Source organism: Eleginops maclovinus, chromosome 10 (genome assembly GCF_036324505.1).
Source record: "Eleginops maclovinus isolate JMC-PN-2008 ecotype Puerto Natales chromosome 10, JC_Emac_rtc_rv5, whole genome shotgun sequence".
NCBI lineage: Eukaryota > Metazoa > Chordata > Actinopteri > Perciformes > Eleginopidae > Eleginops > Eleginops maclovinus.
This window is the reverse complement of record NC_086358.1, coordinates 11,379,793-11,391,984: the sequence shown is the minus strand read 5'-3', so window position 1 is coordinate 11,391,984 and position 12,192 is coordinate 11,379,793. Positions and strand designations below refer to the sequence as shown.

The 12,192-nt window shown below is 41.2% G+C and overlaps 1 protein-coding gene across 5 annotated transcripts in view; it reads left to right on the top strand.

Annotated features, from left to right (window-relative positions):
* Positions 1-12,192, top strand: part of LOC134871398 (disintegrin and metalloproteinase domain-containing protein 12-like) — a 68,363-nt gene that overhangs the window by 7,125 nt on the left and 49,046 nt on the right. For 4 of the 5 annotated variants that reach the window (XR_010166683.1, XR_010166681.1, XR_010166682.1 and 1 more), the window contains exons 2-3: positions 3,218-3,339; positions 6,943-7,016. Coding sequence is in view for 1 of the 5 variants with exons in the window: in XM_063894172.1 (XP_063750242.1) it covers positions 3,218-3,339; positions 6,943-7,016 (196 nt within the window). In the remaining 4 variants the exon portion in view is untranslated. Of the gene's footprint in view, positions 1-3,217; positions 3,340-6,942; positions 7,017-12,192 lie in introns of those variants that run through there. The other variant, XM_063894173.1, reaches the window with a different exon arrangement.

The following is a 12,192-nucleotide window of genomic DNA, read 5'->3' as shown; positions in this document are numbered from 1 at the left end:
TTTGTGTGCTATGATATCCTAACCTTTGTGTCAACATTGATGTGCTTATAATCTTAATTTTTCTATTTAATGACCTGATCATTTTGCCCCTCCTTGCCTCTTCTACAAATTCCTATATTGATCTTCACTTAACCTGAAGCCCTATGCAACAGGTGATTATGACCTACAATTAGGCTTTACTTGTAGTGGTCACAAACTGCATCTCTGACCCCTGATCTAGACTGCAGGTTACTACCTTTTTATCTTTATGAACAAGAAATGCCTCCCTTGTCACAAGTTCCACATGTCTTTGAACCTCGACCAAAAAGGGTTATTTTTTGTTTGGGTTGTTTATCTGTCTTTAAGATTAAACAGCTGGCCAGATTTCCATGAAACTTGGTTGAAGCGTGAAGCATGGGGAAAGGAAGAATCCATCAAATGTGGAGCTGATTCAAACCATGGGGCGGATACAGATTTTTTTCACTTTAAAAAACATAGTGAGACGGAGCATTTGGCAGGGTCTGGAGTCTTCTAGTTATAGAAAAAATATATAAAAATCCGATAAACCCGATCTTGTGTTTAATGGTCTTGTCAATCATCAAGACTGATTTACCTGCGATCCCTTGGGACATCCCCAACCCTCTGACCTTAGAACGCTGCTATCAAATGTAACCCAGTTTAGACACCTTTTGACCTGCAAACCAATTAATCTATGTACGTATGATACACCAGTAAAACAACCAAACAATGGCAGTACATACAGATTTTACAATAGATTTTGTTATTCTCTTCTTAACAACACTGCTGGGGAAAGACTAATTAATTACTCCAAACAGTCATGGGTCTGTATCACATTTCCGTCACCCACACAAGAACAAACACACATAGTCACATTACCACGTATAAGAACACACACTCCACCTAGCATTGATTTTATGGAGGCAATATAAGTGGCACAAACCCTCCCTGTGTATGCAGGAGCATAAAGGGAGCTGATCATGGCCAGTACTCTGCTTTTATTAAGAACTCTGTTTACACTCTTCTTTATTGAACGTATAAATAAGGCTTTGGGTTGTCGTGCCACTTTTACCGCTCCCTTAATGCTTCGGGTGGCTCTTATAACATTTTAGCTAACAAAAGCCATTTACACACCACAGCCACGCTACACTCCAACTTTACCAAATGTCTCTCCCGAGCACAGGGAAAAACCTGAGCCTCCAGACTGTTTCCACTAATATAATGCCATTTATAAGCGGGAATTAAACCTCATAGCACACCACATTAACAAAATGGCCATTCACTTGTGGACTTTGAAGTTGGGGAAGGAACCGCTGTATGGTGAACCTTAAAGTTGACGTGGACCACAAAAAAGGACACTCGTCTGTGTAAATGTGTGTTTTCTCATGAATTGGATAAGCATCATTTAGATTTGACCTTTCTCCGTCAAAATGTCTCCCTGTTTCCCCCTCATCATTTGTGTTTATCCATCCGTACTTTTCACAGAGGTCGTCATGTGTTCCCTTACTCACCATGCCCACCTCCCCCAGACGGTGTGGTTTTCTAGGACTAATGAGAGTAGGAAGCTTCCCTCGTGTGTGTGTGTGTGTGTGTGTGTGTGCATGCACGCGTGCATGTGTCTGTGCGCGTGTGTGTGTGTGAGAGATGCCTGCTTCTCATCATCAGGCTGGAGCTGGCTGAAGATTGCTGAGCTGGTCACCTCTGGCTCTCCCCTATCAGCTGGAGAGGCTCTGTGATCAACTCCAGAGGGGTGATTTCCTCAGAGGAGAACCAGAACAAAGCTCAGCTGAGGGGGAGGGGGTGTGTCTGACCTGGGTTTTGAAAGTCAGATAATAAGCAGATTCAGCAATTTAGCTGGGTGAATCATAGAGACAGCATTGATGTGAACCACGAAGGAAAAAAACCTTGAATCTGCTGCTAATAATAATAAAAATCTGTGCTCCCTTGAGGTTTCTTTTGGTTTATATGTGTTTGAAATTTGATTCAGAATTAAGAAATAAAACTCAAACATACCATAAATCATGATTAGACCACACGCCTAACTTATTCACAGTGACATCACCCTCCAAATAAATCTGTTTCCCTGCTGTTTGGAAACGCTTGGTGTAGCATCAGTGGAAGAAAACCAAAAAAGAAAATGAGCAAACATTTGATTTAGGATGTTTGCACTGAAACAAATGGTGCAAACACCCCCTGCTGTTTAAGTAAGAGACCCAAGCTTGGAAATAGCTTCCCTGCTGCGGGGAGATGATTACTGCAGGAACACTATTAGCAATGTCCTCCAGTGGCTCACTATTGCATTCAGACTCTCTGTGTGCTCATGATTTACTGTTTAGTATTTGTTGCAGCTTCTATCTCAGTTATAAGTGGAATATGTGTTTCTTTACTCCTATCTGCACCCTTGTGCAATTCAGTATTGGATTCAGGGACATATATAGCCTTAAATGTGTAGGAATACAGCAGATCTCCAGGAATTGTAGCCACTTGGAGGCTCAGTTAACACCCTGTCAGAACACGGAGAGAAGAGATAAAAAGAACGCTGGGAACAATGCTCTATAGCTTCATCCAATCCCTGCAGTGCATCCTGGACACTTGCCCTGTGTTAGGAGTTATCACAGCAGCAGCAGCAACCACAGTTCCACGCTCTAAACTCCTGAGCTGTGGAGATGCATGCAGCTTGAGAGAGAAAAGGGGGTGGTTACAGTTTCACCACAGGCTTCAGGTTTTCATTGCTTGATGTCTGAGAGTACTGATTATTGTATTCATGTCTTAATAGCAGAGGAGCCGGCTCCATCTTGACATCCTATAAAAAGGAGTTGAACATGTGTCCAGGAAAGACGTATTGTAGATGGTATTTCGTCAGTGGAGATAATTGTCCGTTGTTAAAACCAAAAAACATCCAAAGAGCATTATTTGTGTGCGGTGACTCAGAAAAGCCATCAAATACAAGTGGTGTGATTTTGTTTAACTGACATAAAATATTACATGGCAGCTGTACTGTCAGGTTGTGTTCTGTTATAATAGACACCAGGCTCAGGCCTTTTAATAGTGGGGAGGAACTCATTATCAGTATTGTTTGTATAAAATCAGTTTAGAAAATGTTCCTATTGTTTGTGTCCAAAAAGATGTTTTAACAGATGCAGAGAGTATTTAGAATAAATGAGGAACACTTAGAAGTTTTCTGTGTATTCTCATGTGGTATTTACGTTTTCTTTTACAGGGAGTCTTCTGAGCACGACCATTCATCACAGACCAACAGCAAAGCAGAAACACTATGGGACTACAGTGCCTCTTCAGCTCGTTGGAAAAGAATGGAAACCTACCAGCCAGTTCCCATCCCAGGTGAAGAATAGCAGTTGATTTAAATATGTTCGACCTCCTTCTCTTGTCCAGAGCGCAATGTCATGAAATCTTGCGTGTACATTCACTGTGGCCTCCTGCTGATTTCTAATGATTTTGGTTACCTCCAAAATCTATTTTCATGGCATCGACGGCCACCATATGGTAAGAATTTCAACATGTACAAAAGAAATATATATATCGACATATATAAAAAAATTAAAGCCTGATTCCTCTGCTTCCCAGAAGATAAAAGCTTCTTTTGTGGACACTCCAAAGCGTTCTTCTTTCACCACCGTGACTTTACGATACTCTCAGACAGGATTTGATGGCGATTTTATAGCGAGATCAATTTTAGCTTCTGTTCAAATCGACATGGCTTTAAAAAGATCCATTTTGAGTATGCTTTCAGCTTTGTTTTTCTGTTTGCAACCTACCAGGTAAAATATTTGAGCGTTGGCCACCAACTACTATCTTAAATGTTTTAAATCCTGCTCATAAACCTGTTGCAAAAACACTTAAACCCAGATTAACTCATGATGACATTTAATAAGCAGTATTGCACTGCAGTATTGAGAAAGAAACAATAAGTGGCCCTGAATTGACTTTGTGAACGGCAATAGATTGTAGATCCTGAATGTATGTAAAGTAATCCTATATTACAATACTTTTGTAATGTTTCTCTCTTGAAAGGCTTTGTTTGTTTTACTTACAGTATCTAACAAAAGTGAGTACACCCCTCACATTTTTGTAAATATTTTGTTATATCTTTCCATGGGACAACATTGAAGATAAGACACTTTGATACAATGTAAAGCAGTCAGTGTGCAGCTTGTATAACAGTGTAAATTTGCTGTGCCCTCAAAATAACTCAACACACAGCCATTAATGTCTAACCTGCTGGCAACAAAAGGGAGTACACCCCTAAGTGAAAATGGCCAAATTGTGCCCAATTAGCCATTATCCCTCCCCAGTGTCATGTGACTCATTAGTGTTACGAGGTCTCAGGTGTGAATGGGGAGCAGGTGTGTTAAATTTGGTGTTATCGCTCTCACACTCTCTCATACGTGTCACTGGAAGTTCAACATGGCACCTCATTGCAAAGAACTCTTGGAGGATCTGAAAAAAAGAACTGTTGCTCTACATAAAGATGGCCTAGGCTATAAGACGATTGCCAACACCCTGAAACTGAGCTGGAGCATGGGGGCCAAGACCATACAGCGGTTTAACAGGTTCCACTCAGAACAGGCCTCGCCATGGTTGACCAAAGAGGTTGAGTGCACGTGCTCAGCGTCATATCCAGAGGTTGTCTCTTGAAAATAGACGTATGACTAATGCCAGCATTGCTGCAGAGGTTAAAGGGATGGGGGGTCAGTCTGTCAGTGCTCGGACCATACGCCATATACTGTATCAAATTGGTCTGCATGGCTGTCGTCCCAGAAAGAAGCCTCTTCTGAAGATGATTCACAAGAAAGCCCGCAAACAGTTTGCTGAAGACAAGCAGACTAAGGACATGGATTGCTGGAACCATGTCCTGTGGTCTGATGAGACCAAGATAAACTTATTTGGTTCTGATGGTGTCAAGCGTGTGTGGCGGCAACCAGGTGAGGAGTACGAAGACAAGTGTGTCTTGCCTACAGTCAAGCATGGTGGTGGGAGTGTCATGGTTTGGGGCTGCATGAGTGCTGCTGGCTGTGGGGAGCTACAGTTCATTGAGGGAACCATGAATGCCAACATGTACTGTGACATACTGAAGCAGAGCATGATCCCCTCCCTTCGAAACTGAGCTGCAGGGCCATATTCCAACATGATAACGACCCCAAATAGACCTCCAAAATGACCACTGACTTTCTAAGGTCTCTAACATCCGCCAGCTCCGTGATGCCGTCATGGAGGAGTGGAAGAGGATTCCACTGGCAACCTGTGAAGCTCTAGTGAACTCTAGCCCAAGAGAGTTAAGGCAGTTCTGGAAAATAATGGTGGCCACACAAAATATTGACACTTTGGGCACAATTTGGACATTTTCACTTAGGGGTGTACTGACTTTTGTTGCCAGCGGTTTAGACTGTAATGGCTGTGTGTTGAGTTATTTTGAGGGCACAGCAAATGTAGACTGTTATACAAGCTGTACACTGACTACTTGTATCAAAGTGTCATATCTTCAGTGTTGTCCCATGAAAAGATATTATACAATATTTACAAAAATGTGAGATGTGTACTCACTTTTGTAAGATACTGTAGTTTGAGAATTGTTGCTTAGATTTACTGCAAATTAAAGTAATACCTCTTGAATCAACTCATTTTAAATTGTGATCTCACTGCAAGCTGCATCTTACTCTGAATGTAATGACAGTGTCAGCTCAATTAAAGGTTTAAGAGGGGCCAGCCACATATATTCAAACACAGATAGCAAAAAAGGCGGGAAAACAATACGAAATCCACTGTAACATTAATGAAATGTGGGATCTGTTTGTTGTTACTATCAAAGACTTCATAAAAACTAAATACATTTCTGCCAGGCAGACTTAGAAAAACACAGCTTGAGTTTCCAGGTTGTGTTATTGAGTCAATTCATTAGTGAATTCATTTGTTCTGGCTTAACCAAACAGGCACGGCGCAACAACGTTTTCTGGGATGTTATTACCCTAAAAATAGAGCATTAAAAAAAAGAATGAAGGTGAAATTAAGTGCTGATTTGAATATATTACTCCCTTAATAAAAAGCTCAAACATGCAGTGTACTGTGTATGTTTCCCTGAAGTTATAAATGTCATAAACTTTCGCAGTGTGGGGTCAAAGCTTGCATCATATAGAAAGCTGTCTGAATAAAAAATAGCAAGAAGTGTGGTCCCATGGCTTGTGCAATGATTCTGCCTAAAACCTTCTCTGTCTGCTTCCATATCCTCTTATGATCCACTCGACATTCTCCTCCCCGGGGGCTGATGGATGACTTAACCCAGAGCAGCGATCTCTGCCACCGTTGACCCAGATTGAACTACGTGTGTGAAATATATTTGTGTGTGTGGTTGCCAATCCCTAGATAAATTGTGTGAGACAGAGGATTTTTATATGTGTGTTTTTTTGTGCCTGAGTGAGACACCACAGGAGAGAGTTTATGACATGTGGACGAGTGTGCGTGCAAACGTGCGTGCGAGCATGTGCGACTGACAGTACTGATGTATGACTTGGTGCCACTTCATCCGACTCTAATGGAGACACACGGTCGCTCTCAGTGTTGTAACTCAGGGGTGCGAAGACTCGTGGCTTTCTGCGGGATTAATGTCAAATGGATAGAAACATAACGCTAATCCTCTCAGCTCTTGTTCTAAGATACAAAGTCGCTTCACATGATTCCCGACCACTCAATTGAAAACAGCCTTCTTGTATTGTTTATTACAGCACTGGGTGGCTTTGTTCAAGTTTCATCAGAGTTGTAATCAAGCTTTTTGATAACACTTTTGTGCACACATAGCACAAATTTCATTTATTTTCTTAAATTTAAACCATGTTTGCCACCAGAGAAACATCTTCCCTCAACCAAGATGCTGTCTGCCTGACTCTGTAACCAATCTTTCTCATCCCCTTCCCCTGTCTGCTTCCTCTTCAGAGTCACCCCGCATCACTGAAGTTCCTGATTGAAGCGGAAGGTGAGCAGCTGCTCTTGGTGCTGGAGAAAAACGAGTAAGTGTTCCCTCCATTCATACTTGGCCCTTGCCCGAAAGTGAGTGCTTTTTGGAGTACAAATGTGTGACATATGCACTGCCCAGGGGCTACAACTGGGGCTGTTGCCAAGTTGCGTGTCGCACAGAACAACTAGGCAAAGAGAAAGAGGAAAGCTTTTTCTCCTGCATTACTACTGTGGGCATGGCCATTGCTCTCCATGTTTTGTTCTTTTTGCTGTTCTGAAACAAAGACTTGAAAGACAGGGATTCCTGAATACATGAGCAAGACATTGATGAAAACCGACATCTTCCTCCTTCTTCTCCCTTTATCTTTTCATTTGATCTGTTGGCATAACACAGGGGAGAAGGAGGATTTGTTTGAACACGGCACACACTCCTCTCTGTGTATATTAAGATACTGTCAACGCAGTGTCAGTCAAGGGACTGGCATGTAAGGGGAACATCATTTGAAAGAGATCAGGTTATCGGAATAGGAACAGTCTGACAGAGCTCTGTATCTGTTCAGAGGAATGTGTGTCATCTTTGCATTCTTACTCAAGACAACCTGAACTCTGCCTCGGTCTGAGACAAGCTCTGAGTCGAATGTGTTGCTGAGAAGAATGGGACGTGATTGATGGAGCAATATGTTTTCCATCCAGCTCTGCTGCCACACATGAGCAACCAGGAACAAGCAGAGCTGTCTGTGTGATAGAGAGGAAAAGGGAGAGGGAAACAAAGAGTCAGACAGAGAGAGAGAAAGACAGACAGAGAGAAAGAGAGAGAGAGAGAGAGAGAGAGAGAGAGAGAGAGTGGATGGGTTTTTATGTCAGAGTCAGCCATTAATCTCAGTTGTTTTTGAGACTTAATATATGTAAATTCCACCTGCAGACTGTGGGACAAAGCTTTCAACACCAGCGACCGCAATTTTATGGCTTACCTACTTTGAAAACATTTTTTCGGGAAAATCACGCTCAGGCTTTCATTTGAATAACATTCCTGCTCTGCACAGGTGGGGATTTTGCAAAGCTGACTTGCAGATTGTCAATTTTTCACCAGCCCCATTTATAGCATGGAATTACATTCTCGTGCCGTGAAAACATTTCATTTCCATACGGGAACCAAATTTTCCCCCTGTGATCAGCTAGGGTGGAAAAACGCCTTGCGTTCCCACGCATTGCCCACATGATCCTCATAGCATGGCTGTCATCGATGTCCAGCAGCATTAAATGTAACGTCTACAGTTGTTTTCAAACCCCAAGCCAAGAGGAACAAATGGAGAAGATGGAGAGGTGCAATTTACTGTGGATCTTTCTAATGAGCTTAAGCATGATGGAAAACGTTTCTGAAACAAACCTCCATGCATATCAAATACCAGTCTGCCAGAATTGACTCTACACTTACACATAGCCTGGATAACAGTTTAATTACCGGCGAAACATATTCCAAAAGAAATTAGACGCTACTTTTATGAGTAGAACAGTAGAAAATAGGAAGTGGATTTAAAGAGGATTTTTGTTTTTAAGTGTGCTCTGCAGATCAGATCACCAAAGCCAGAACCGAACCTGCTGTGCTGACATTAAGTGAGGGTTTTTTGTCTGAGGTTGCTGGCAGATTGGCTGCATGCCGCTGATGAAATCCAGTTGTTCAAACACAGCTGGCATCAGTAGAGGATAAAAAGAAAATGTAGTCCAGAATAAAATGATTTGATTTAAACCCGCAGATTTATTTGTTGTTTTCTCTGGTCTTTGTTAATAAATAATGCTGGCAACCGAACACGAGTGCGGTATGCTGCACAGCTGAACGCCATCATTTCTGTTGTATTGAGAGAGGAGAACATCAACCTAGAGTGATGGGAAGAGTAGTAGAGGTCGGCAGCTGAAGTGCATGAAAGATTTATCACAAACTGCTTGAAATTATTACATTTGTGATGTTTCTGCTTATTTATTGCAAAACTAAAGTTGTCATTAGTTATCTCAATGAACAACATGTACATTGAGTTAACTAATTAAAGTCAATCCACCTATTTAAAACACATCTCCCAAGCCACTGTATTAGTGTTTTGGCTCGGCGAATGACTTACTGTGAAGGTTACAGCTTTGACATTTGAAGGTCTTATGTTTAAGCTGGTTGCCGGTTTTAATAGTGTTGACCAAACCCTCCTTCTAAAGCCCAGTCAATAGCTTTAGGGAATTAAACTTGTCCTCAATAAACTACACATTGAACGGAATGTTTTATGCTGCCATCTGTGACTTTGTATGACCATTTCATGTGAATACTGAAAGCAAATATCAGTCTGTTCCATATTCTTATAAATAATTCAGATATTCTAAACCTGCAAATCCATTGGACAGGACCATGTGAGGCTATAACGTTACACCAGTCTATTCACGAGAAATCAATAACTATAACGTACAAATACTTTTCAAAGAAGTCGTGAACTTTAGACTTCATTCTGTATTCTTTCTCCTTATGATATTTCTGTATAGACAATTCATCATACTCACCAGTGAATATGAAAAACTCAGGCAGCATTGACGCTGTTCCCTTGTGGAAAATGTAATCTCTTTCGGATGTATGCTCCTAACAAAGCACTGGTTCTTACTCTGATGTTCAGCTGTGTCGTGTCAGTGGCCCAGATGACATTTAGAGAGCCTGGAACATGATGAAAACGATTGTTGATGGTGCAGAACTGGTGTGTTTGTGAGCCAATATGGAACTGTGTGTGGTGTGTCTCATCTTTAAAATTAATGACCAGGGAAGCAGGAAACGTAAAGTAGGCGTCAAATATCCCTACATTGAAAGCCGCCTGTTTGCGATATTGAAAGGGTGCATATGGCCTCGAGTATTTTGTCAACCGTTTGAATTGGAGATCCAAATGATGTTTCAAAAGATATCTGACTGGAATCAAGGACTTCTTCATGTAGAAATGCTGCCATTGTAATCCATGCACCTTTGTATTGCCTTTACTTTAAATAACAAGTAAGAATATTGATTAGTTCTGTCCTTCGATTGCTTTAGATTTTCAGCATCCATACCATTTTGTTGTTGTGAATAAATGAAGGCAGGTCACATATAAACTCATGAAAGCAGTATGCAGGACTTTTTCATTGTTATCCTCATCATCAAGTTTGGTGCCATGAGAAATAGTCAACAAAATACCCACAGGAAAAAAGCATATGCTCTAGACAGTATTGGTTTTAACTGCAGTATTTCTGTTAGAAAAGTATTTTCTGATCATTAGCTACAGCAGTCCTCTGTGTCTAGATTTGGAGAAGCAATCATGCAGAAAACTCTGAATACAGCCCTGAAGTGAATGTTAATATTGCAGCACTTCACTTCTTCAATGAGTAGTTTCAATAAATGTTCAATGCCAAAAATATAAATCTGAAAATGTGTTGGGAGATGATTTTTCAAGGATTAGGAATGTGATCAAAATGCAATCAGTTCTTTAACCATATCATAAAAAGAACCCAAGGAGGTTCTTTAAACATCCTGCATGTAAAGTAAGTGCAGGTCAATGTGGTGTTAGCCCGGTAATATTGTTCATGCTCTCTTTGATTTGCACAATTTAAGGTTGTCGATCAGCAAAGCCCCATCAGCTGCCTTCACTCTGATCACTGATGGCATCTCATCTTCTCGGATCAATTTACTTTTGTCGATGAATAAACAGAATCTACACGTGGCATTTGCTTTGTTCATGAGCACCTTTTTGGGCTTTATTACCTAAAGCGTATTCTCCTTTTTTAGAAGACTCTGAGCACTTGAGAGAAACTCCCAAGACTGTACACATCAAGAATAGTTGTGTAGACAATTGTTAAGCTTGAACCCCCGGGTTTGGAACCATTTCTGGCCAAGCTGCTCAAGCAACTCTTGTTGCTTTGTGGCTTTAAATGTGAGGCCTGCAGGCATATAAAGATGAGTCCCAAGTTGAGCCGGCAGCATGCTCTCCATGCGTGTTTCCTTTTTCTAATGGACAGCTTGATCGCTGAAAGGAGGCCTGGGGCTCGTCAGCTTGGAGGATGATGTTCTCGGTTGCCTGCTCTTGGTGTTTCTCCCTGCTCATCATGTTGTTTGGCCTAAAACATAAGGGGCCTGGAGGTTTGGCAATCCATCTTTTAGAGCTTGTGGTGCTGTGTGACAAACCGACAGATGCACACACTTTAATCTGTCCTTTTCCCTGGACAGAGGGCAGGGAGAGGATATGTTTCCTGAGTGAAAGGCCTGGCCGCAGAGTTCTTCCACCTCTCTGCTGTTTGGAAGAACAATAAAATTCAGCCTGGCCAGGATCCAGACTGAATTTGTCCTAGTTTGCGTATTGGGTTTTTAGGGATGTTTTTTAATTCCATATCTCAAGCTGGACTGCTGCTGGTCTGTGACCTTCTCTCAATGAAGACTTCCTCATGTCTCACTGAAAACACAGGCAGGAAGCAGTCTCTCCTGGGGAGCTGGACAAACAGAAGGCTGAAGACCAACCCTTTCTGGAAAATAGACATCTCTCTTGTGACCTCCTTTTGTAGAGTTATTGTGCTCGACTGCGGAGCCACACACAGATTGTTTAAGGAATGGCAAACCTAATGTGTATAGAATCCTTCCTCTTGTCAAATAACCCAGAAGTGAGACAAGGAGTGTATAAAATCATTTCCCAAGTGTTTCCTCAGTGCTTACTCAAACTGAACAGCCTAAAATGTGTTTATTAGAGATTGTAATGTCTTTATTGACTTCTTCAAATCAAGAGGTAAATCTTTGTATCGATTCTCATGATTCTCAACTCATTCAATTACATTTAATTGGAGATAGTTGATCATTATTTCTTTAGTTCTCTCATGACCGGTCAACCTTTTGTTAGATCCTGCCCCTAAATTGGATCGTGTTCCAAGATTATTTTTAAAAATTGCAATATATATATTACATTCAGACAGAAATCCCAGTGTTTTCAACAACTCAAAGTACAAACCATTGCATAGACATTTTCATTTTAAACTTATGAATTGTTAACGGGATTTACACCCAATAAAGTCCTTTGTTCTTTAGCAATTCTCGTCTCCAATTATCGACGATCAACTGGATAAGAATAATACTTTGTTCCCATAGTTATTCGTTAGCCTAGTATCCCCACATCCCCTCACTGTAAAGCTTGTATGTATGAACATGGGTTTTTAAAAAAAGCACTTCATGAGATAGGAGAGAGGATAGGA